Source organism: Cololabis saira, chromosome 11 (genome assembly GCF_033807715.1).
Source record: "Cololabis saira isolate AMF1-May2022 chromosome 11, fColSai1.1, whole genome shotgun sequence".
Taxonomy (NCBI): Eukaryota; Metazoa; Chordata; class Actinopteri; order Beloniformes; family Belonidae; genus Cololabis; species Cololabis saira.
The window spans coordinates 24,118,242-24,145,400 of record NC_084597.1 but is presented as its reverse complement, the minus strand read 5'-3'; the positions used below and the strand labels follow the sequence as shown (position 1 = coordinate 24,145,400).

The following is a 27,159-nucleotide window of genomic DNA, read 5'->3' as shown; positions in this document are numbered from 1 at the left end:
TTGGCCAGACATCGGACTACAGTCTTACACACATGCAAGGAGTCCAAAAGCATCAAATGTACAAATACACATCCTGCCTTTGACCCGCTGAATCTCTTCCAAAAAAAATTTCAGAATAGTATGATCCAAATTAGACAAAGTGAATGCAAAGTAGTTTATTCTCTTCAGGCTATTAATGAAATAACATCTACAAGACAGGGAAAAATCAAAACGACGTACTAATCAAAACACAAATGGGTTCAATAGAACCATGACCTCTTATAGGCAAGAAACTCAGCAGCAATGCAAAACATATTTAAGCCAGAACTTCCCCAGTTGGACAGGGGATATATTCTTAATATGTAAAATACCCACTTTAGTACATCCCAATAAAAAAGGAAAGATTCAAAGGAATTCTGCTCTGAAAATAATGCTATACTGTTACAGATACCAGCAAACAATAGTGCCTCCAATATTTATGAAAATGAAGTATGAGCTCATGCAACCACAAAATCTTTTGTGGTAAATCTAATTATATTTCAACACGCGCACACACACACACACACACACACACACACACACACACACACACACACACACACACACACACACATAAAAACATAAAGTTTTGTGGCCCCAGTCAGCGATGGTGGCTCCTACTCTGTTTTGCATGATAACCTCAGACTGTCTGAGGACACAACCTATAATCACCTCGGTCTCAGAACAGGTCTCCAGTCCACATGCGGACTAACAACCACACACTCACACTCACTCCTGCGGGGGATTTCAAATCACCAATTAACCAAACATACATGTTTTTGTGGGAAGAAGGCTGAGTACCTGCAGAAAACCCATGCAAGCAGAAGGAGCATGCAAACTCAACAGAGAATGGCCTCTGCTGGGAGTCGAACCAAGAACAATACTGCTAAGCATGAAGTATGGCAATGTTTCTTTGACCACTTAAGGTCAAAATGACTTATGTTATTGTTTTCAGTGTGCTTCAACAAAGCTGAGATGAACACAAGCCCCAAAAATGATAGGTAATCAAGAGATTGCATATCTGAAAGCAGTACAAAATAGTGAATATCTTCCATTTCACATTACATTCAGCTTTTCATCTGGTACCAGCCTTAATTTAAGAAAAAACAACATAGTCACTTTATTACTGCAAAGCCAAATACATATTTTCCTGGTGCGTTCCTGAGGAACGTTTAAATAAAACCTACACCCAAACCAAGATGTCATATTATACATTACTAAATACACATCAGACCCTTGATTTCTCTGTGATGTTTAACATATGTGGTCAAGAGGATGGCTCACGTTGTTTAAGATGTATACGATTCTTAATTAATTTGCATAGTATTATATATATATATATATATATATATATGATACCTTATGAACCTATATGCACTATTAAGCACTGCAATTTACTAAATCTGTATCTTCCTAAAAGCATTGAAAGCAGTTCAATAAACTTATTGCTTTTTTTTTTTTACTAATTCTCAATTTTTGTTACAGGTGACCATGAATGTGAGGGAGCTTTGGTTAGAGTATGTTAAAGTGTTCCAGTAATCTAACATTTATATTTAAACTGTATGTATCTGAACCACTCGCTGAAATCCTTAAAATATGTTTTCCCCATCTGTGATACAATTCAGTATTTTTCTTTTAAATACATTTTCTTTACCTCATTTTCAAAAGAAAAGCACGCTTTACAGAACCAACTGACTCATAACTGACTAATGGGAGCCATGACCATGATTGCAAATGTCCGTCTTTTAAAAATCGTTTCTTTTTATTTTTCTCTTCCTGCCTTCTTAGGGCACAGAGCAGTACACAGTCATTGGAGCAGCGAGGAATGGAAACAAGACTTGCATTTTGAAGTTGGTTTAACCTTGCTGTGACACCTATTGCAGATGGTTTGAAATGGTTGAGTAGAATAGTTTCCGCATGGTGGAATCTACAATTAGCACATCTGCACCAGATGCAGCATCCTAGCTTCCCCCGCGACCTCCAAATCTGGCATTCTCTTGAGTTTGATGTTGGTTGACAGCCAACATAAACACATACTACATAACTGTGAATAATTCTACAGGATTGATTTTAACTGGCCAATTAGCGGAATTTCAACTGTGAATTATTTCAATAGTGCCATGAATTTGGCTGCCCAATCAATAGGGAAAGGGACCAGATTGGAGCGTAAGTGGATATAAGTCAGAGAACAGAGGGAGTTGAGCGCAGTGGAGAAACAAAGGAGGATAAACAGGGGGAACGATGAAAGGAGGGGAGGAGAAATAGTGACAGCCATGAGACAGAAATTTACAACCAGATCATCAGTTAACCACTCCAATCACAATGGATCACGCCATTAAATGTGCATTTTTTTAAACGACCTCCTGCCTGACGATGACTGCAGACCATGAGCTTATGTAAAGACTGATGAAAATTAAAGCTGCTCCAAAGTCTGAAAAGTTCACTATTTGTATGTCAATTCAGCGCAGTCAGGAACAAAACAAATGCCATCCCGCTCAGCTTACGTATGACTCATTAAATACAATCCAGTTACTTCAAGCCACAAGAATAATGCCTCCTGCTCTCAAGTTGGCATGTTTACTTTGCTCTCGTTTTTCTGGCGCTGAATAAGCACAGAATGTGACCATTAAATATATTGCTGATGGAGAGATAAGAGCAGGAAGACATCAATATTAAGGAGAACTGGAGTCTCTGACGTCTCTGTGACATAACCGGCTATCACTGGGGGACATCATCACCAGGTTAGATGAATGATATGTGATGAATTTACACATCAAAATAGGTTCATTGCAATAGAGTTTGGTTTGTTTTTTTGTTGTTTTTCACCATGAACACAAAGCAACCTAACATTAACTTATAAGAAAGATGTCAAGAATCCAAAATACAGAATAAAATGTAAATTAAATGGGTTAATCCTGGTTGTTTTTTTATTTTATTTTATTTTATTTTATAAGACGTTTTATGCTTACATTATGAATGTCAGCTTGTGTTAACTATCACCAGGCTCCATTAATGCTCTAAAAGGTCAAATGTGATAACGATTATATATAGAATACATTTAGTTTTATGAATCTATTTAAAATTCGGAATAAAAATGTATCAATGCAAGGACCCTTTTTGTAACGAAGAAAACATGTAAAACAAAACGACCTTTGGACAGGGCAAATTCCATAAAATCTTACTTTCAGCACCTTAGAAATTAGACCTAAAGCCCCCCCAGAGTGGCTATTACGTTTGTAGATGACAAATCCTTGCTATTGACCAGAGTCTGCCCTCTGCTTCTTCATGACTGACCCCCCAACTTCTTTGATGTACCTCGCCCAATAACATCAGCTCCACTTGCTTTCTTTTTTCTTCTAGGAGGGAAACATGTTGAGTTTCACATTTAAAGGACGCCAAAATGAAAAGGCAAAAGAAAGAGGAAAGGGGAGCCACAACCTTCCAGATAAACCAGATGTTTGCATCCACGTCTAACATGTGGAGGCAAGCACTTGCCGTGGGCTTGCATAAATGAAGGTGGAGATTCATCTGGGGGTGCTGATAGGCAACGGAATGCTGTGTGATAGGCCATGGCACTTGCACACACTCACCCGGTCACATATGCTAGCAATAAGTTAGCCTCTCTGCCACTCTGGCCAGACAAAAAGATGCAGCTGCACCGAGGAGCTTTCACTGACATAGGAAACTGGGCGAAATATATAATAAAAAAAAACACCATGCAGAAATTAAACTTTTGCACTTTATGCAGTGCACAGTTACTCCAGCAAATGCCATTACCCCAAATCAAAATAATGCAACAAATAATGCAAAATGTAAAAAAGACATTGTCTCAGAGGAAACATATGCTGCGCCAAAATTTCACTGCACTATCACAAAAACAAAATGACTTTTGTCAAAGACAAATGAGACACATGAGCCTTGCTTTTGGACGTGTTGCTGAAAACAGTCTGGAAGAAACGGTATCAATTTCTTCCAAGAAAGATCTGAAACGTTGATTCATCTGACCGTGATGGTCCATAAGTAACACTTCTGTGATCAGAGAAGCGGCCGCTGCTTCACGACCAGGTCAACATCATTTTGAATCTTTATTCATTCTTTTAAAGGCGATTTCTGAATGTAAATTATATTGTAATGGTTGACAAATGTTAACCATTCCATACCACTCACTAACCTTAGACTGGCCGACTCTTCCCCCCCTTTTCTACCATTTCTGGAATGGATGTGTATAAACAAAAGAAATAGTATCTGGAACGGAGGAACCGAAACATAAATTATTCTAGGCTTATACTGTTCTCATTAGAATAAAAGTTAATGTAAGAATGAATGTGTTTATTTATTTACTTATTAGTTATTTATCTTCACTCAACCTATAGTCAAACTGTTTTTAAAGAAATGTTTGAATTCCTACTGGGGAGCCAAAAACAAAAGACGATCTCTATGATATTTTTTTCTAAATTAAAAAATCACAACTTAGTGATCAACAGAACTTTACATAATATATTTATATTTGATCAAACTTTGAAAAAAATTGCATAAAACCGAACTTTAAGAGGAAAGCATAAATGCTCATTTTATCCTCTTTCCATTTCACAAAAGCCACATTTTGAACCTTATTCAACTAGTTTAAAGGTACAGTATAACATAAATGGATTTTCACATTGCAGCAGCAATAAAACAACAAAAGAACATCAAAGAAATGACAGGAATCTCTTGTGACAGTGAAGACTTCAAGTGGGATCTATCTGTGCATATATGGCACTAAATCTTGCTTTATCCGATTTAGACATTCATTTATAGTTCAGTTTATAGTTTCATCACCACAGTGCTCACAGCTGAAAATCCTCGTATTTTCATCATTTTTGTGGTGGAAACATGCATTGATGGGCAGTTCAAGGTTAATATCTATCTTACTCTGGTTTTCTGTTAAATATTAATGTTATTTTCATCTGCATTAACTATGCTAATATGAAATTCATTATGCTATTTGAACAAACCAAAACATCTGAAATAATAATGGTAATAATATAAATAGGGAAAAATCATCCATTTCTGCAAAAATACATTATTTCTGTTACTCCACCTCATTCTCTCTGGATTAGCAAAACATGTTGAAATACACAACAAATTATGTATATTGCACAGTATATGAAAAAATGGTAAATCATCAGCATTTAGCCAGAAATGACAGAATAATTTTCATTACTCTAATTTTGTACTTAACACAACATTAAGTACCACAATACAGTATTCCGTAGCTGCAAAGCATTTGTGTACCTCCAGGTTTCTCTGTTTAATCCAATTTTCTTGTCGTCATATATGCTTTGCTATATAATTTGATTATAATGCTGTAGTTTGTAGCGCATTTCAGGGCCATGTCCCAGGAAATTAGAAAAAGCGGCTCATAAGTAGTGGTTATTAAGATGAGCTTGTAATTTTATATGAGAGATAAATTCTGTCAACAGAAAAGAAAACTATTTCTGTTAATGGCAAGACAGGATTTAAAAGGATTTAAAGGCAGTACATATAACGGTATGACAGGTGACGGATGGAAAAAAGGACCAGAGGCGACTTCTTCTGTAAATATTGCGTGTAATATTCCTCCACAAACTCTAAACAAACCTCTGAAGCCCAATCTCCACCTGAAAAACGGACACACCACCACAAAGCATCTGCAGTCACATGCAGGGACAGCTTTTCCAGCACTGAAAAAGTATTTCTCACTAACTACCCGAGAATGGAGACCTGTAGTAATAAGTAATGTAGTTTATTAAAGTTAGTTGAGTAATTGAGTATTAAGATTTTGCGATACACTTTACTAATTTTGGGTGTAACTACTTTGGGACTTTCTTTAAAATTATTCTATCTTTGTTTGAAATGATACGAGCTAGTACAATTTTATTTATATAGCGTCTAATACAACGGATGTTATCTGTAGTACACATGCACACAAAATATATTTACTGGCTATCACGTATCTTCAAGTTGAATATGTTTGTGTTGTGTAGCAACAGTTACAGTTGTCATCAGCGACCAATGGCATGAAGCTTCGAGCGACCTGGGATCATGATAACCGCAGATGTATGGTTAACATGGTATTTAAGAAACCTAATGCTCTGTTTGTTTTCCTATGTGCTACCGTAGAAGTGCTCTCAACCCAGAGAGAGTGTTATACTTGGTGTGTATTTGTCAGTGTGTCTATATGTAGAGACACTCCCTCTCCTAAGATAAGCAGGCGCTTTCCCCTCCATCTGTCTCCCCACTTCATTCGCTCACTTACTTTCCCTCACCAGCTCTTTTCTTTCCCTTTATACTTTCCCTGTTTATGTCTGCTTGTTTCTTCCTCCTCCTTTCTTCTGCCTCTCTCCTCCCACTGGGGGCTGTATGCATTCCTGCCAGGAGGGGCGGAGGTGTCTGTGATCTGGTTAAGGACCAGGCCTCTCGTCCACGCTGCTCTCCCTCTTGTTCACCCTCTCCCCTCACCCCCTCCCTGGGAAAATGGGCGCACCCTCCTCCCTGGCAGGGCACTAACTCCTCTTTGAGTGCTCTGCCAGCCATGGCAGCAGAGACTTAACATGATTTGTTTGTCTGCTGCTGCGTGTTTGCACCAGCCCCCTATTACTTCGGCTGGAAATCCGCAGAGCTGGTTAGCTGATGCAGATCTGGAGTAAGGCTGCTGGAGGCCAGGAGTGCCATGTTAAAGGGGTGTTAAAGAGGGTGAGGTAAGGACCGCAGGGGATGTATAGGGGTTAAAATAAGTTTGGAATATAATCCACACGATGGAAACATTCAGCTTTTCAAAGTGTTTCAGGCTGTGATAACAAAACATGAACACACACACACACACACACACACACACACACACACACATACACACACACACACACACACACACACACACACACACACACACACACACACGCAAACAAAACTATCTCACTAATCACTCTGCTTGCATTCAGAAAGACTGAGGGTTTTGTCATTCCTCCTTTTCTTCCCTGATGTTTTGTAATTGGCTCGCTTCCTGGTGCAGTAGTAGACAGCAGCCACCGCAGCGGCTGCCCAGCCGGCCCATTGATCTTTCATCAGCCCATAGAGTTAAAGCTGAAGGCATGAGAGAAAAACTGGAGAGGCAGCCCCTCTTTTTATGGCAGCCCGCTGGAGCCTGCCTCAGATTGTTCCCTGTTTCCTCAAATTGTTTTTCATTTAGTCAGGGTGCAGCACTGTGCCGCTCTGAGGAGATGAGGTGGAGTGTTGAGGACATTTAGGGGAGCACGTAACAGCTACAGTCTGGGTAGGTAGATACAATGGCATATCAGGACTCAGGCGTGCTGATGACATTTCTGTGTGTGCGTGCGTGCGTGCGTGCGTGCGTGCGTGCGTGCGTGCGTGCGTGCGTGCGTGCGTGCGTGCGTGCGTGCGTGCGTGCGTGCGTGCGTGCGTGCGTGCGTGCGTGCGTGCGTGCGTGCATTTGAGCTTTTTTGGCTGTATTTGTTACTTTAATTGTGGGGTTGTGTGCAAACTGATTTTATTCAACTATAGAAATTGTTATGTAAAACTGCTATTTTTGAGCATCAAAAAAAAAAAGTAGCACGACCAAACATTTTGTGGAAGCCAGCCTATACTTCAACTGTTTAATTTGATAATATGCATCACTTAGTAGCCATGAAAATATTTTACAATCCAAAAGTATCAAGGCAAACAAACCACCTTTGATTTAAGAGGCTAAAATTACCTTGCTCCATGTGCACAAACATCATGGCGGTGGTCAAGTCATCCATGTGATGTCCAATCAGAGGGATTTAACCAGCATGTAGGTGTGGTCCACTGTATCCCCAGCAGTATCCCATTGATCCGAGCTTGTGCAGTAATGTCGGCCCTTCCTTGGTCATCTAACTGATACGTGATATTAGGATCCTTCTCCTAGGCAGCTCCGCGGGGATCTGGCCAGAGAGAGGCAGGGAAACAGACTTCAGATCAGCAGATCCATTTTCACTGGACTTTGAATATTTCATGCATGGAGTCTTGCTATAGACACGCTGATACACTTAATAATAACCCCATGCAGTAACATACATAAAAGTGATTTGGCATGACTGAAAAAAATACGAGAATCATAGAAAAAAGGAAGTAAAACTCCTATATCTTACCAACCAAGAACTGAGGTGCCTAAATTATCACCATATCATAGTATATTGGCAAAAGACATTTACTGCAATGCACTGACAAGATGGTGAACAGTACCAGGATCATGCATACACACATGGCCATCTCAGCCAGAGAGGGTTTGAGGGAATCATGTCTGGATTATGTTTCTAGTAGCAGCACACATGTGGCCGATGTAAGACTGCGATACCAACTCAATCCCGGTCGTAAATGTGGACACAAAAGACGGCATACTCAAACGGGCCTGTGTGTAGGTATAAGAAACATAACTGTGTTTATGCATAAACATATTTGTTCATTTTGCTATTTTGAGTATCAAGTTTCTGTATCTTATGTCATAGCAAAAGATCATAAAATTTTGACACATAAATGTCCTAAAGAATGTACCTAAAGAATACTTGCATTACAGCCTGTCTAAAACAAACAGTAAATCTATTCCGAGTATCAACAGTAACAATGCAACAAGATGACACGCTCTTTACAGCAAAACCCACACCTGACCCCAGAACCTTCACCCACAGAAAGGATGCTGTTTCACCAACTGTCTTCAAGTACTTTCCCCTCAAAAAGACATCAGTGTAACCAGAGATTCCCAGGCTCTGTATATGTGTTTATTAAGTATGCTCTTGGACTGGCGTAATCCCAAGATGGCTGTAACCGAGAGATTTGTTCATGTAGGCATTAGGTCTGGGTATCAGTGGTGAATTATTTATTGAAAAAAATCTTCATCTTCTTGACGGATGAGGGAATATGTAGGACTGCTCACTGGCTCTTCTATCTCTATATGAAGAATGATACTTTGAAACATGACACACTAGTACTGAATGTATTTTTCTATTTAAAATGAATAAGGGACTAAATGTATATTTCTTGAAAACAACATGGAGAATACTGATACAGGAAGGTGGAGTTAGGGAGATACTTTGGCAGTTAATTGGAAAGTTTAAAAAAATATGCCATGTCACTCTTTGATAAATATATTTTTTTTTAAATAAACAAATTCAACATACTCCAGATTTTATGTTTGATTATGCAGTGATCATATTTTACCTCATTTTTTCATACTCAAAAACTCTCCCAAGGGTGTCAGGCAATCAGTGCCTTGTTAAAATTCATGATTAATGTATTTCTACACATGCAGTCATCTATAAGCATGATAACCTTCAGTGATGTGCTGACAGGACCAAAATATCCGTGGATCCAGAGGCCCTTTATTGCCCAAGATACAATCAAATATGAGAATATGATTAACAGTGAAGAGCATATATGTCTCGCACATTTGCACAGGAAATTCAGTTATCAATGACATTTCTCTTGCCAAATTTAAATCACAGATTATTTTCTATGCCCCCTTTATAATGTTGTTTATTTTTTTATTTTATTTTTTTTTTTTGTCCTCTGCAGCAATGAAAGAAAAAGAGACAGGGAGAGAGACCTGGCTTTTGTCATTCAATGACCGAACCATTTTGGAAATCAGCGCTCTCTGTTTGGTCCTGCTGCTTCTCTCCGTACCCCCCTATGGCTTCGCTGGATGGAAGGCTTCCTTTTATAATTTCCAGGTTTCACATACGCTGCCAGTCCCACTGCTTCTCAGAAGAACAGTGGTGTAGGAGGACTGAACCGTTCAGCGATTGAATGAGATTTTAAAAAATTAGGAGGAAAAATGTTGTCATTTATTCACTGGCTTTCACTAGATAATTGTATGCATGGCAATGAAACTATTAAAGATGTATTTACAATTTTGGAACAACAAAAAAATGCCTCCATCTGGAATAGTTGCAGATGTCAATTTAAAAAAAGCTAAAAACTCCTCCATTAGAGGATGGAATCGATTAGTGATTCATGCCTTCTCCGCTCAGAAAAAAAAAAAAATCATGAGTCTTTACATTTTTTCCTCGGATTTAATGTCAGATGAAGACAATTATTCTAATTATTTATTGTTCAGATAATATTATTTAAAATAAACCATTCTATATGATGTAATCCTAAATTTCATGCAGGGCTGTAGTTTCAGATCTAATTTGAATAAAATTACTCAACTCAACTAAATGTCTACACTGTCACACAAACATAACCTAAAAGGGGTCCCCATGACCCAGTTTGTGTCCTCTCACATTTTCAAGAACATGACAATAAAATAATGACTATCAGCGTATCCTTTTTGACAAAAGAAAAACAATTTCAGAGAGCAGAGACAATAATAGCAATACCAGCAACATAAAATAAACTATATAACTTTGTATTAAAAGCAAGATCATGACGGAAGAGCTGAGCATGTAAACGCTGACTATTTGATGATTTCAAGACCTGTTTTAGCCCCTGCACGATGGGACTTTCAATTTGTAGCAATCAGGCAGAAGCTCCAGACTGTCTGTCTCAGATTGAGGGAGATTATTCACACCAGTATGGCATAAAAAATGCTGGCCACGTCATTAGACCCCCAGCCTGATCCAAGGCCATCAAAGTGACCACAGACTAAATGTTTCAGCGTCAGTGGGTATGCTTGCAAACTGTGTATCAGAGAAAGACAGAAAACAAGACAGATGTGTGTGCTCTCTCGGGTTTGAAAAGTAGAGGTTGATGTTTATGTTTTATATTTATAAGTGTGAGTGTCTTTGGGAGTCTGCGTTTTGGAGGAGTTCAACCCTGTATGTTTGAAAAGGTGTCATTTTAAATTATGTGCTCAATTCCCACCCTTCCAAGTTTTTTTTCTTTTTTATTTGTTTTGCATTTAATGTCTCTATAAATAAAATTAGACTTTGTAGTTTTTTCATGCTGTTGATGATTTCATGTAGACTTCTGCCAGGTGATGAGACACTTGTGATTAAACAGAGAGGCATGAACATGTCCATCATCAACCTGATAGGATGCCTAAAAGCACTGCAAAAAATGTTTGGTGAGAAAAATGAAGAACTTCCCCAGCTGGTTACAACAGAACAATTAACTAATGGCACTTATGATGACAACCTCTTCTTTAATGTGATAAATGGGTCTCATCAAGTTCAAAGAGTTGGAAGCTCATCTGTTCATGCACCTTCAAAATGGAATTACAATTGTGTTTTTATGGACCCTATACATGTTGTAACAATACAACGAGTCTGAGCCCAGAGGATGAAGGTAACTAAGCACATACTCTTATAATACTTATTAGGGGCAATTTTGAAATATATTTACTTAGATACTTTGACCCCCAAAGTGATGTGAACTTTCACTACATTCAGCTGAAGATTTTTTTTTCTTATTGGCTATTTTTAAAATGAGTAAAGAATCTAAAAAATATGCAACATAGGCCTGCTCTTTTCAGACTGCATTATAAGTTAAAGTGATAAGAAAACACATAATGACGAACTAATGAATTGCTGTCTTCTAAAAGAGTTTAAATTAACCTCCAATAACCATGTTACGACAAACTACAAACTGCTTACCCATGAATGCTTGAGCAATAGTAATATAATTAATTACATTTATATAATTTAGTGATATACTTTTAATAGTTTAAGTTTGTTTTGTGATTTAACATTAACTAAACATTTTCAAAACTTGGCTCTCACTCATAACATAATACAGTGTTTTTACGTATTTACTCACATTTTGTTTATTTATTACAGCTTTTAATTAAGTAAAGGGGGTGAAATGTACTTCTGCAAGTGTGTAGGGTGTTTGCCCATCAGTGATGAGCAACAGGTAAAACAAGGCTTGTTTTAGTCCGTGACGATTATATCACGTTCAAATGTGTTTGTGGAAAATATGTCATCCGTTGTTTTAATACACTAATAAATCCTTGCATACGTGCATCCTTAAACAAATATGTGCAGCCGTCTGCCGCTGAAGTGTCATATATTCAAAAGATCTCGTGGCAAAATAGCTGCGTCTCCTTATCTGCTTGCAAATTGTCCATCAGCAGCCTCCCAGGAGTCTGTCAAACCCGCAGCCGCGACAGGGAGCGTTCTCGTATCCCGGAATTGTCCAGAGAAGCGCATGAAAACGAGTGTAAAATGATGACTAAAAGCTGCAGCATGCAGGGAAGCACTCTGCTGCCCGCTGGACGCGTTTTGCCATCAAGCGTGGAGTTTGCGCGCCAGGCGCCGAGCAGAATAGTCTGTTTGCGGTGTGCGCGTTGATGGTCATTTTTTATGATGTTGTTTAATCCACAGTGGAGAGAGCAGGGGGGTGGGCTGTCTAGCACGGCCCCAGACAAACTGGCTCCAGTGGCCATCTCTGTAGGCTATAAGCTTCTCTATTTGAGCACAGGGACAGGTGTAAATCTCTCCTGCGATCTTTACTCTGCACTCTGTGCGGCACTCACCTGGAGGTAAATAAATGGTTTATGGCCAAGTAAATGAACCACCTCCTCTCTCTTTTCTGGACTTGTGCAAATACAGAGAACAGCCCCGGAGTGGATGTCACCATTGTCATGCACTAAGATGTGCACAGAAAATGGTGAACGCATGGAGCATGGAATGCTTGCAACTGACAGAAATGTATCACTCGAAGTATTAAGCTATGATCTTATAAATGTACAAAAACGCGTAAAAGTGTCTTAGAGCTTTAAATAAAACTGAAACGTTAAGAAAACGAAAGGAAGAAAGTTGGATTTGAAAAAAACTTGAAATAGTTTATTCAAATATGACCATAGATTATAATATTTCGCTCCCTAAGAGTCCAGTTTGATTGATAAGGTAATCTCTGAATGTTTGCGTCACACTGCCTATCACGCGAAGTGTGTGTATCCGTGTGTGCATGTGTGTGTTTGTAAAGAGCGAGAAAGAGAGAGTGGGGGGGCCATTATGTACCAAAGTTCTGCAAAGTAGGTCTGTGCCATTTTTGATTAGGGATTGTTCTCAAAAGATGGTTGCAGACATGAGATAATGAGGTCCTGTGATAACGCGGGCCTCCTTTAAGTTTTTCCCATGAAAGGAGACTGTCGCCAGTCCACAAAACGACACTGTGCATTGGCACCACGCTACTCACTTCTCATTTGTTGAGCACAAAAGCTGATCCACCCCAAATCCGCACTAACAAACCAGGCAGCGGGAGCAAATCATATAATGTTCAATCGTATTCACTTCGCCACTAATTAACTGGAATCCCAACTTACTCCTAAATACAGTGACCAATTAAACGGCGATGTATGCCAAAGGTCTCTGGGGCCACACTCGGTCGCCAGGAGCATTTGTGAAGGTCTGCGGCTTCACTATAGGCAATGGATCTTATTAGGTGAATGACCTCAGCGAGGAAAGGTTACAGAATTTTTCACTGCCCTCCGTTGGAAAACTAAGATGTTTCCTAATCGGATTTTAATTGGTTGGGTGGGTGGATGGCTTGTGTCCTCTTGGGGCGCATGAGGATGAATCTGCCGTTTGTATTTCTGCCCGGATCCACACAAATGGAGTGCACTGACAGGCTGTCAGACAGAACGGGTTTGGCAGATATTTTTATAGCGATAAAATCAACAGGTGTTAACAGATCCCATGGTATTTACAAATTCCGTTTTTGACACAGTTTTGAATGCGTTGTCACAGCTAAAACCCTTTTACTGAAAAACTCTTATGCTCCGCATAACCACTGTAAAGTCGAATACTCTAAAATATATAGTCATGCAGACGGGAATAACCACAGAAAACCATCAAACTAACACTTGGTCCCACTAATGGTAGGCACAGCCACATTTCCCCGCAGTAAATAAGGCCTGTGCCTGTTTTTTTGTTGTTTTTTTTCTTTGCAACTGTTGCACAAACACGCCTCCTCCGTGCTTATTCGAGGCTACTCGGGAATCCTATAAGTTAAGCAAACCAGGTTCAGCTTACGTTCAAATACTCCCCCCTCTCATTACCCCAAAAAACGTCTTTATGCAAAACATATGTATAGGAACTTCAATGAATGAAAGCGCAGCTCCTAACCGCATCCTACTCATTTTGATTTTCATGTGGTTTCTGGTGTATTGTCTAACTTTAAATACGGCCAGTCTCATATTTCAAATGTCATAAGTATCCGAGGACTTGCAATTTGAACATGAAAAAAGCACAAAAAGGGCAAACAGCCGGTAGGAAAAAAGAAAGAACAAAAAGTGTCCCTGAAACTGTCTAACTCGGGTCATGTTGAAGTCATAATAGATCTAAAGAGAGAAGGTTTCTTTAATCCACGACGGCAGATCGAGCTCATTCCGGACCAGACTATGAGGCGAGCATGTATGTCAGATATAGAGGACAGTTAGACCAACTGCTTTATAAAGCACTTAAAATAAATAAATAAATACACTTAAAATCTGAGAAGAGCCCATGCAGCACCCTCTGTGCATCAGGTAAACCTGTTGACGCACAAGTGCAATACAGCAATGAAAACAAAATAATAAGTAGCCTACAATGAGTTTACACCCGAAGTGACTGCTAAATTTATATATGTGACTCAAGGAATATATTTTAGTATTTGCAGGGTGTGCAAGGATAACGCATTGTCACATAAATAATAAATGTGCATTTTGCAAAACTTCCAAAGCAATTTTTCTAAAACAAATCATGCATTTTTAAATATAGGCCTATACTGATTCAATCAATCTTGTGTTGTTTTCTAGAAGTTGTTGACGAAACAGGCAGGCTAGCAAACGATCAGTAAAGAACCCCGGGCCCCTTACAAGGCTCCATGGAGGATCGCGCAGACACTTATAAGGCATTAGACAACAGCCTCTGCACTTACTAAAGGGGTCCACCAGTCGCACAGAAAAGCATGTGAGAGATTCAATTGACCGCACTCAGCTCTGCCGCCGCCTGGACTCGCCACATACACTTCAAATCGTTGTTCTCGCTGCTGGCAAAACCGTTAATTCACCCAGAAACGGGAGGTCAAGTTTCAGCAAGAGGAAAAAAAGCGTCCAACAACAACTAACAGGAACATTCGCGTCTAACGGAAAGGCTGCATCACAGAGAGCTTCCTTAAAATATTCTAAAATAAACCTTTTACACCTGTTGATTGTATTTTCAAAAGAAAAAAAAGGTATCCAATTAATTCAAATCCCAAAGCCCTTAAAAATGTTCCATATATATATATATATATATATATATATATATATATATATATATATATATATATATATATATATATATATATATATATATATATACATATTCCGTTATACATTTTGTTAGAAAGCAATAAAGATATTTTTAGTTCACGTTTTATTTCAGGGAACCTTTTCATTTCTTATAAAATGTAGAAGCAGAAACTCCAAAACTTGGTTTGTTTCACATGAAAAATAAATAATTGTTTTACAAGTGTCTTTTTTCTAATAAAAGCAATTGCTTGCTATATAAATTTACGCTGGTTTATTTCTCTGGCTACCGCTCCACCTACAACAGGTTATTATGGGGGAAAAAAATGAAAAAAAAACTAGTGGGCTTAGGTGTAGCAAAATCCACACTGAAAAGGGTAGATTATGGGCTCAGGCCTGCACACAGCACCTGTAGGGAGTGGTGTGAGAATCTTTCCCAAGATAACCCGGAAAACTTATCCCAACAGGTCTGCAATGAGGTTGAACAAGAAAAAAGACAGATGACCTGAGGCACAAATCCAAGAAGACCCAGTTTACCTCCTGACACCTAGATTTTACAAGGTCATTTAGGGATAAACCATACAGCAGTTTATCTACAAATGTGCTGCAAAATTAATTATGTGCTTTTAAGGAGCTCTCTTGGAGCAAAAGTCACAGCAATGATGTGGTTTATCTGCATCTAGCATGATGCCCCAAACCCCTTTATTTCCTATTAAACAACTATCAAAGGTCTTACCATGGATTTAGTTTAAGAGTTTGTATTGCACTTGATCCATTTATTTCCATCATAATTCAAAATTGTGGCAGAGAAAGACATAAACGACATGTATTCAACTGTCCCATCAGTGGAAATCAGTGCTGGTTTCTTTTACCAAGCTCTCCAGACTGCATGGCACTTGCTTTTCCGCCTATGGTTTTCCATTTCAAAGCCTTGTGTCTCCATGTAAATACCAAAACACAGTAATCCAATCTGACCCCATTGCAAATTTTCCAGAAACTATTGGGAGGTAGTGGGGTTGACATGAGCCACACTCTTATCCCACTTAACCTCCAGAGACGAGCCACCCTAACCCCTTAGTCCAAGATTCCCTATTTGGAGGAATGTTCTCTTTTCTAACTCCCTCCTCTTAAAAGCACTAGCGCTTGAGGTCGGGCTCAATGGTAAAACCTTATAACTTTGTGCGGTTTTAAAGTCAAAGCAGCACAGAGTTGATGCCAGTGGTGGGGAAGCTAAATGGACAGCAGAAACCCACATCAGGGCACATCTCTGCCTACTGCACTGTGTAAACCCAAACACTTTTTGATTCAGTCAATAACTGATGCCTCTCATGTACATAGCAGGAATATATTTATATTGTGCTAACTTGATGACAAATAACCTGAGGATTTCTCTGTTTCTCATTTGCCATTGTTTGCTTTTTAGCATGCAAAAGCAGTTCCAGTCTGAGCTTCAGCTCTCAGAATGCAAGGGGAAAGATGGTTATCTCCCATATTGGCGAGTGGTGGCACGTAAGGCAAGCTAAAGGCTTCTGACACATGGTCCACATCTGAGGCTCTTGCCATGAGTATCTTGATCACAGAGCTTGTAGCTACAGAAAAAGCCTGACGGCTGTTTATGGGGTTGAGCGGACAAATCCCCTGCTTTATGCTCTACAGGTGATGCATACCACTGGGCTGGTTTGTACTAATAGGGCCGTGTACATATACTCTCAAAACACAGCTGTCAGGAGACTATTCTGCAAAAATAAGCGATAACAGTGTACTTTTTTCTGTACACAAATTGGAACCATTAATCAAGCCTTTAGTGGGCCTCTAGCCAAACAATGCAGTGGAAACATATATTTGAGCAAACAAATTCTCATTATTTGTGACTGATATGATTCTGTAAAACTTATTGGTGCATGTAAAATTTTGATATCTGATACTTCTGAGCTATTTAGCATCAATACTCTAATATGTTGGCTAGACAAGTAAGCTTTGTCTTTCAATTGTCCCCTCCTTAACTACATGGTAATAAGTTAAGTTATGGGACTGCCTCACTGTTGACAAACAGCCTCAACCAGTGAACGTTTCCTTTGTACATTACCATTTTTCTTGTCAATCTATGGTCAATGCAGTGCCATCAATAAGCACATCCCCTAATTAACTAGAATAGTATTTCATCAATAGCCATAACTGGCCAGGGCAGGAATTGATGGGAGCAGGGGTTGAACTGGCTAAAGATGCCTGACTGGGACATTTCATGGAAAGGTATAGAGTTTATCATTCATTAGCCCAATGGACTAAAACATGTGCTCCTGACAGATCAGTTTACATTCTTCACAAATGTTTTTATTTATTTATTTTTTTATTTTTTTTTTTGGGGGGGGGGGCTATATAGCTTCAGATCATCAATTGTTGCCCCACCTACATCTTTGAGAAAACTGGTTTGCATTTACATAGTCATTATGCTGCCAATTGAACATCTCCCCCTCCGCTTCGTGTTGGGATATACATAACGAAGTTTGGAGTCATTACAGTTGTTGAATATACTAATCTGGTGATGTTTCCTTTCCCTATCATGTCGTGTTAGGGCTGATGACTCCCACCAGACAATCTCCTCCATTCAGGAGCGGTGCCACCAAGTCTGTCCTTGCTTATCATTAACAATCTGCAAATAAACAGGACAGCATACATTACATCACTTGCAGCTCCATGATCAATTCCAGGAATGTCTTTGAAGCTTTGCTTAATGAACCTACACAGTGTAGCTGTTGTGTGCATTTGGGTCATGGAAGCCTTAACAAAGACCTAAATGCAAGTTTGTTTGTGTTTTCCCTTTTTTGTTTCATTGATAATATTTGAGGATACAGAAATATGATTAAAAAATAAACAAAAATCTACCGGAGCGTGTGAAAAAGTAATATTTTCCATTTAACCTCTTATGGTTCTCTTCATATTATTCAAAGATGATTCCTGCAACTTGTGGGGACAAGTGCTGCACGATGCTCTAACGTATCATACTGTACTGATGCAAAACACAAGTCATCATTCTATGCAGCCAAAGATCCTCCACACACGAAGTGAGAAATTTTAGAGGCTGTCCAGTCAAATATAGTGCCTCTTTTGAATTTGATGTGCATGATCTGAGTAGATGTATAAAAGGGAAGCGCTGACAAAGTTTGCTTCATCAATCAGTAGTGTCAGCTCAGACCTTTTTATAGCCTCTCCAAGTCCCTGGGAGCCCTAACCCTGTAAAAGTTTATATAGCGTATTGACCATTCTCTACTTGCTTAGCTAATGAAGCCAGCTTGGCCACAGAGCCTGAGAGGTTGCCACAGTGTCAACACTGCTTCCTATTTGATGACACCTTCCACTAAATTGAAATGTGCTGCTAATGGGACTGAGTGTTTAAATAAGAATAAGCTCACGTAATTGACTTAGACCTGACCCTAAACTTACACAAAGAGAAGACTGCAAGGTCCCACACAGACACATGGAAAGCTGCACCTAATGTTAGGGCTGATGCCATATGAATGCTTCTTGGCTTTCGATCCAGAGCTTGGGTAGATTTTTTTTTCCTTTAATTCAGTATGATGTTGCTGCAGCTTATCAACAGTGTTGCATTTGTTTTCTCTAGCAAATCAATAACACACTCCACAAACCAGAAGCCCTTGTCTTCCTTTGGGGGAGATACTGTATGTGCATGAAGAGCACTACCCTTCACACACATCTGCATCCACATGAAGGAGCGGTTTTCTACACGACAACACCCATCCATGCCTGTGATAAAGAGGGTACTGTGATATTTCATTTGAAACGATAACAACTGAGCTTTTGGTGGGCATATCCTGCAGGCTGCCACCGCAATGTTCTCTCTCGCTGATACCTGCAAAAATGAGTAGTGCTGGATTCATTTGAAGCTATGATACTGTTGCCACAGAATGAGCCCTGAGGCTTCAACTGACATCTTCGAGCCTTAAACTTCAAAGCAATATGGGCTGCATACATTTTCTATGTGCAACAAGTTCATCACACCTTCAGACAGTTCAAAATTGAAAAGCATTTGGTCTGGTTACAGATGCAAGAACATTTGTTGGGAGTTGCAAAATACCACAAAAAGTGAGATCTTTTTATTCATCTTCACACACACACACACACACACACACACACACACACACACACACACACACACACACACACACACACACACACACACACACACACACACACACACACACACACACACACACTCACAGTAGACTAATAGATCCATATTTAGATTCCCATCCATAAGGAAGATAACAGACTATGTTTATCCAAGTGGCTGACTGATGCCACTGCTCTCTAAGTTTACTTGTGAATTTGTAGTTAAATTGCATTTTTGTGAGCACGGACATGGCTTTGGCTGGCAATGCTCTTCTAGATACTTTGCAGAAAATAAGGAAATTGTATCAAACATGAGCACATTGTCCACAGAATGAGAACTAAGGCTTTATCAGTGGGCTTCAATATGACTGATTACACCCCAGTTTCTCAGATCTTCCCTATTGAAGGATTGAAGCTATAGCAGTTAAATAAAGGGGAATATAGAAACAGCTGCACTGTTTCCATATCATCAGCCCAGATGGAAAAAAATAAGAAAAAAAGGCATTTGTGCAAATAGCATTAAAAATCAATTCTGTCGCCAGTAAGCCCGTTCACTGTCACTTTGCTGAGATTGAAATTGTCTCCGACAGACAGTTCTGCTGGGAAAGTGTGCTATATTTACCAGCAGAATTGATCGGTATGACTCAAAACACAAGTTTTGATAGAAGTAACTGATGATCTGTGGAAACACCACGAACACTCAATATTTACACCCTGTCCCTCTTTTTTTCTTTAACTTGCGTAGTAACTTTTCTGCATTATTACCAAACTTTGAACAGCTTGTGAATATATCTGTAGGTGTGAATGAAAACAGAAACCCGTTGCGGGACGTTCTGCCCTTCACCAAAGAGAGTTTCATCAATTAAAGTAGCTGAAATAATACATTAATACATTTCTAAATAATATTCACAACCGATATCCCTCACAGACTCTAATCTTATTTTGGAAGTCTGGGGAAAAAAACAATAATATGAAGAATGCTTCTAAACAAGCCTCACATTCAAAAGCCCTTCATAAATAACACTTATAGATTTCTAAAAATTACTGGATAACATTGCATGAACCCGCTTGTCACCCACTCATATTTTGCTGAGTTTTGGTTTCAAATGGAGGATTATTGTCAGCACATTGAAAAGTCTAGACAGTGCAACTGAACCTTTCAAACGGAACATAACTCTAATTGTGAATGAACACAAACTACGTTTGTTATCTATAAAGCGCAGGAACACTGCTGTGAATGTGACAGAGGAGGAAGTCAGCAGCGCAGCGCAGCGGAGCGCAGCGTCACATCTCTCCGTCCGCGGTGCGCAGTCATCCCGGCGTGGCTCCGCTCGGCTCGCCCGCTCTTCCCCGGGTCTTACAGACAGACCGATAGCGCAACTTCTCTAACGAGGTTGACATATTCACACAATACTGACCGAGGCGGGGTTGGCGTTTCAGCGGCAGAGCCTCTTTAGTTTCCAAACACCTTTTTATAAGTCTGAAGTCTGTTCCCTCCACCCGACCTGTTAAAACCACGCCTACGAAGGCACACAATTGGTCCGAAAGCGTCAAAGAGCCAATCAAACGCGCTGCTACTCGCAACATGTAGCACATCCATACACTATGAAGCCCTATGGGCCACAGAGGCGCTAGGAAAATCACGGAGCTGGGACCTTACCACCTCTCTCTTTCTCCCTCTCTCTCTCTTTCTCTCCCTCTCTCTCCCTCGCTTTCTCTCTTTCTCTGGCCGTCAGTGGACTTCTTTCTCTGCACACGTCTTTCTCTGAAACGTGTGTGTGCGTAAAAGAGAGGGGAGGAATAAAGTGAGTGTGTGCGTGTGAGGGGTGCGTGTCCGGAGCAAGTAAAGGCAGGGGGATTATTCGGCGCTATCGAAATATTTCAACACGTCGCCCTCGCAGCAGGACTGAAGCCAATAAGAAGGAACCCTTTTTAACAGGAATGCCGATATGGTAAACAGCAGCAGAAGAGAAAGAATGCGCCGCAGTCAATTAAGTGACTCACCCCAGTTGCTTTAAATCGACTAATGTCCGAAAGCGCAGTGAGAAACTGAAAGGTGTCCGATGCGCGTCAGCCTCCGTATAAAATCAGCGTCGCAGCATTTTTGAAGATTAATGGAGATCATTTTTGCATTCTACTTTGCGGAGTTTTGATCAAAACCCAACAGAGGACTGTATACATTTCCTTTCAACTTGAGAAAATATATTGGATGTTTGTTCCTGACGAGCTGTAGGAGGAGTTCAGATTTTTTTTTCTTTTCTTTTTTTTCCTTTTTAAGTTTTGACACCACTTGCTCCACTCAGCTTTTACCTATCTGCTTTTGGCAAGACATATTTTTGCTCCATCCAGTCAGCCGTCTACGTTTGTTGCATGCACTTGGATGAACTTCCTGATGAGAGATCCAGTCATACAAGGATCAAGTATGGCATATCACCCGTTTATACCTCACCGGGGTCCTGAATTTGCCATGAGTGCAATGCTGGGTCACCAGCCTCCTTTCTTCCCGGCCCTGGCCCTCCCTCCCAGCGGCTCCCTGTCGCTGCCGGGCGCCTTGGGAAAGCCGATCATGGACCAGTTGATGGGAGCCGCGGAGACCGGGCTACACTTCTCTTCGCTGGGGCACCAGGCTGCAGCCGCCCACCTGAGGCCTCTGAAGACGCTGGAGCCCGAAGAGGAGGTGGAGGACGACCCGAAAGTGCACTTGGAAGCTAAGGAGCTTTGGGAACTCTTCCACAAAAAGGGCACTGAGATGGTGATCACAAAATCCGGAAGGTGAAATATAATGTTTCTTTTAGTTTTTGTTTATTCAAAAAAGACTTCAGTTTGGTAACCGGGGGTCCACGTTTTAAGCACCACCAAACTAACTTTATGACAGTTAATCTTAAAAAAAACATTGCGTGTCCTATGCGATTTTTTGGGGTGGGTCACTTCAAAGTAAAGGCATGAGGAAAAATAAAACATTCAAAAATTGCCAACATTTATTCGGGGTTAACTGAAAAAAAATAAAACAAAAAACGAGACACAATATATGAATGGAGCGAGGTATCGTCCTGTTATTAAGTGTGAGGCTTCATAGTCAGATATTTATGTTGAACAGTCTACAAACATGTCTTTAGTGAGGAAAATTATTAAAACAATAGATACTACATGCATCTGCTTTATTATTTTCATTAAGCATCCAATTACATTATGTTTCAACTTCAGGGACCTACATGACATACAAACATGGCTTGCTCTTGATCCTCTCACCCCATCGTGTCCAAACACCCTTTACCTTCCTAAATGCCAGCTTTAAGTGCGTTAATCTCAGACAATTTGTCTTAAGTTTGTTTGTTGTTGGGGTATTTTTTTGCTATCGTGGCAGTGACAGTAATCAAGGATGGGTGTTACGTGCCGTCCTAGGCGTTAAAAGTCAAAGCACAATTCCTTTAGCAGAGGTTATCTTATTGATAATCTGCCGGGGACTTTCGAGTTACATAAACAGAACAGTTAGGCTACATACTTTTTTCGGTACATTTGAAGATAAAGTGGGAGAAAGCTGTATACATGACTCGTTGAACGAAAAATCTTAGAAAATACGTCTTATGTTCATGATAAAATAAATTACTGCAACTTTTCTATTCTTTCTTTTTTACTGCCTCTCACAAGGGTTGTTTTTTTAATTATTTTTCTTCTTCTTCAGGCGGATGTTCCCCCCCTTCAAAGTGAGATGCACTGGTCTGGATAAGAAGGCCAAGTACATACTCTTGATGGATATAGTTGCAGCTGACGACTGCAGGTACAAATTTCATAATTCCCGCTGGATGGTGGCAGGAAAGGCCGACCCTGAAATGCCAAAGAGGATGTACATTCACCCGGACAGTCCAGCTACTGGTGAACAGTGGATGTCAAAAGTCGTCAATTTTCACAAACTCAAGCTGACAAATAACATCTCCGACAAGCATGGATTTGTAAGTTCAACTAATGTATGTCAATTTTTTTATTCATCAAAATTATTACTATTGTTACTATTATTGTCGTTGTTGTTGTTACTATTATTATTAGTAGGGCCTATTAGTATTAGTATTGGTATTATTATTAGTATTGGTATTATTATTATTATTATTATTATTATTATTGGGATTTATTTAAAGCTGACAGTGATAGCGCATGCTTCAATATAAAATGTCAATATTCAAAATATTTTTTTAAACCCTAAATCATGTAGGCTATATTAGTTTTCGTATTACTGATCTTGTAAAAAGAATTATGTGATGCAAGATACACCCTCCAAAATTGTGATCTTTCTGTTTGCGTATTATAATGTTGCATACTATTTTTTATGTCCCCGCTTCTCCTCCAGACCATTCTTAATTCGATGCACAAATACCAGCCTCGATTTCACATCGTGAGGGCCAACGATATTCTCAAACTGCCGTATAGCACCTTCAGGACGTACGTTTTCCCCGAAACGGACTTCATTGCCGTCACGGCTTATCAAAATGACAAGGTAAGCGTTGTACGCGGTGGAATATCACGGGCATTTTCTATACTGTGGCTGGTGTGTGTCCCGCACGTCCTGTCAAACGCGCTTCCTTTCATGCTCTGCACCATTTTGTTGTCATAAAATATGAAAGACGTCATATTTGTTTGAGGCTGTGAGAGCGGGAGCTGGTGAGGCGGGAGGAGGGGGTGATGTTGCGAGTAAGTGCTACATTCACCAGCCTGTGGTAGGAAAGTAATAATTCCGAGGAATGTTATACAGGTTATCTTCCATTTATTTAATCACGTGGAAGGGCTTTGGCACAAACCCAGACTGTCTGCGTGTGTGCGCCGCGCGCTTGTGCATGTGTGTGTGTGTGTGTGTGTGTGTGTGTGTGTGTGTGTGTGTGTGTGTGTGTGTGTGTGTGTGTGTGTGTGTGTGTGTGTGTGTGTGTGTGTGTGTGTGTGTGTGTGTGTGTGTGTGTGTGTGTGTGTGTGTGTGTGTGTGTGTTTCTGAAAGAACTGAGGTGGAGGGAAGGAGGAGGAGGGGGGAGAAAAGTAAGAGCATTTTGTCAAACTGCTGCAGTTAGGCTACATTTTCTATGAAGAAAATTAAATACATAAAAAAATTCGGCTGTTCTTTGAAATTGTCGGGAAACGTTGGCGTCTGCAGTGCAGTGGTTAGACTGGGAGGAAGTGGTGAGGAAACAAAGTTTTGTTAAAGTTAAAACAGTGCAGCAGATGTAATTCTCGTGGAAAACAGAGCAAAAGACTATTTCTTCTCTCTGTGCATTTGTGCGCTCCGTTTTGTTCAATGTGTGTTTATGCTGTGTAGCTTTGAACTGAGACAAAACTAATCTCGGCTCAAAAACGTTTTTAAAGGGTATTTAAAAAAAACATAACGTTCGGTGTTTAACGTGACATTTAATAATTTAAATAATTGAAAAAGTATTTCAAGGAAAAATCACTGTATTTGTTTTATTCACGCACGACTTCACTTATTTCAGATAACCCAGCTGAAAATCGACCATAATCCATTTGCTAAAGGATTCCGTGACACCGGTAATGGGAGACGTGAAAAGAGGTAAGAAAGCATGAAAGAAACGGAATTATTTTCCTGGATTAAATCTGTGTCTTGAGTTTATAGTTTAACTCGCGGGGGGTGTAACTCATCCTATTATTTTATTTTCAGAATATGGAACTCTTATTTACATATTCAAAGACATTTGGATATGTCAATAAGAGTTCCATATTCTGAAAATAAAATAAAAATAGATATTGGCGCACCTGAGAACTGAGGCAACCTCCTTTAATGACCTGGGCATCTTGTTCACAGGAAACAGCTGGCTCTACAATCTATGCGTTCATACGACGAACAGCAGAAAAAGGAAAACGGCGCTTCAGACGACTCCTCCGGCGAGCAGGCTCCCTTTAAGTGTTTCGGCAAGGCCTCGTCCCCCGCCGTGTCTACGGCGGGCCCCCCACACCTGAAAGGTAGGCCGAGGGACCCCACCGCAAGTCGCAGCTCCCATCAGGAGTAATAAAATTAGCCATATGAGGGGAAATGTATTTATAGTTTATTAAGCACAGCCCATAAGAGGGAACTTCCTGAACATAAACTTTTGAATACCAGATCATTTATCAACCCATGGGATAAAGATAGACCTTTTCTCTGCACGAATTGAAATGAACAATAAACATAATGATGGACGTTTTATATGACATTGTGACTGCATCACTCTCGTGCTTCTTATATTTTTTTATGGGGGGGGCAAAAGTGCTTGAAAATGCTTTTTACTATGACTTCAAATACTGTGAATATATGTAAATATTTCCATTGTTTAACTATCTCGCTGCACCGAACTGGCCAGCAGCTTGTTATTGGTGCCTGATAAGAACCGTGCACATGCAGCACTGATGTGGCGCAAGGCAGCTGATGTTGTACTCCTCCTACTTGTGCAGATTTCTGCGACAGCGATGAGGACAGCGATGATGAGAGCAAAGATGGACACAATAAAGACGGTCCGGACTCAAGCAAGATTTCCACCACTACGGAGGATGGAAAAGACCACGAGGCCAGCCCAGCTAAGGGGAATCCATTTATGAACAATGCCTCGAAAAGTGGACCCAGAACTGAGAAAAGCCAAGCAGACTCCCGACAGAGCCCCATCACGGTCATCTCCAGCACCACACGCACTGGAGAGGATCTCAAGAGCCCGAACCTGGACCAATCGAAAACGGACGAATGTAGGTCAATAAGCAAGGACAGTTTCGTGCCTTTGACGGTTCAGACTGAAAGCGCACACATAGGCCACAACCACTTGCATAATTTTGGATTTCCAGCGGGCCTGGCGGGACAGCAGTTTTTCAATCACATAGGGAGCGCACATCCGTTCCTCCTGCACCCCAGTCAGTTCAGCATGGGGGGTGCGTTCTCAAACATGGCTGCAGGGATGGGGCCGCTGCTGGCAGCGGTGTCGTCGGGAGGGGTGAGCACCATGGACACGACCAGCATGGCATCACCTCAGCAAAGCTTGGCGGGGACAGCAGGGCTACCCTTTCATCTGCAGCAACATGTCTTGGCATCACAGGTAAAACACTTTTACCTATATGACTCATATAGCCATGACAGACTGGGACGTGGAAGTCCAAGTGTCAAATTTTGATTTCGTTATGGGGCTTAGAGATGCCTGTAGAATTTAAGAGTTAGCATAATGTTGTTTTAGACACAGCTGTGTGGAAACACACCCTCCTTGTGTTTGTATCATTCTCAAGTTGCTTTATTTAAACTGTATTTGACTGTTGAACCAAACTTTACTTGCTTTCTGTGTTTTTTCTTGTGGATTTTGAACACTTCTGAAAAAAAAAATACAAACTAAGTTGCAACAGAGTGAGGTGTTGAGCAATCTTTGATATGAGCTCATAGGTTTGGGTTTTAGAGACACATGCGGGTGGGGGGCTGGGGGTTAAAATGCCTCATTGGCTCAGAAAAGGAAACAAGATTAGAGTTTAATAGATAATTAACTCGTCTTCTGTACATTTATTGTCAAAACAAGTATTCAACTTGCTGCTTTTCTCGTTTGATGGCAACCGCAGGCATCAAGAACAAGTATTTGCATTTCAAATTCTTGAGCAAAGATGTTTACGTGCTTTGTAAAGCTTCCCTGCAGGTAATTTGTGACAAAAACGTCCAACTGAGTAAAGAAGGACTGATTCTCAATAAGAGCTTTATGTTGAACCAGTGGCAGTAAAAGCCTGACGCGTGTCAGTTTTAAATAATCCTTGTAAGCATTTTACACATGCCTTGTATAAATGAAGCCATATCATAACGATCTTTTTTTTTT

General features: G+C 40.2%; 1 protein-coding gene and 1 long non-coding RNA gene across 3 annotated transcripts in view; one reads left to right on the top strand and one right to left on the bottom strand.

The window, feature by feature from the left end:
* The window catches only part of LOC133455190 (uncharacterized), a 59,611-nt gene extending 38,060 nt beyond the window's left edge, over nucleotides 1-21,551 (bottom strand). Inside the window, exons 1-2 of the long non-coding RNA XR_009783491.1 lie at nucleotides 21,359-21,551; nucleotides 7,751-7,958 (exon numbers count right to left, since the gene is read on the bottom strand). This is a non-coding gene — a long non-coding RNA (uncharacterized LOC133455190). The remainder of the gene's footprint in view (nucleotides 1-7,750; nucleotides 7,959-21,358) is intronic.
* Nucleotides 20,968-27,159, top strand: part of tbx3a (T-box transcription factor 3a) — an 8,162-nt gene continuing 1,970 nt past the window's right edge. The window contains exons 1-6 of one of the 2 annotated variants that reach the window (XM_061734105.1): nucleotides 20,968-22,126; nucleotides 23,037-23,304; nucleotides 23,697-23,843; nucleotides 24,823-24,899; nucleotides 25,152-25,309; nucleotides 25,778-26,406. In XM_061734105.1, coding sequence (XP_061590089.1) covers nucleotides 21,735-22,126; nucleotides 23,037-23,304; nucleotides 23,697-23,843; nucleotides 24,823-24,899; nucleotides 25,152-25,309; nucleotides 25,778-26,406 — 1,671 coding nt within the window. In that variant the 5' untranslated portion in view covers nucleotides 20,968-21,734. Of the gene's footprint in view, nucleotides 22,127-23,036; nucleotides 23,320-23,696; nucleotides 23,844-24,822; nucleotides 24,900-25,151; nucleotides 25,310-25,777; nucleotides 26,407-27,159 lie in introns of both variants that reach the window. The other variant, XM_061734104.1, reaches the window with a different exon arrangement.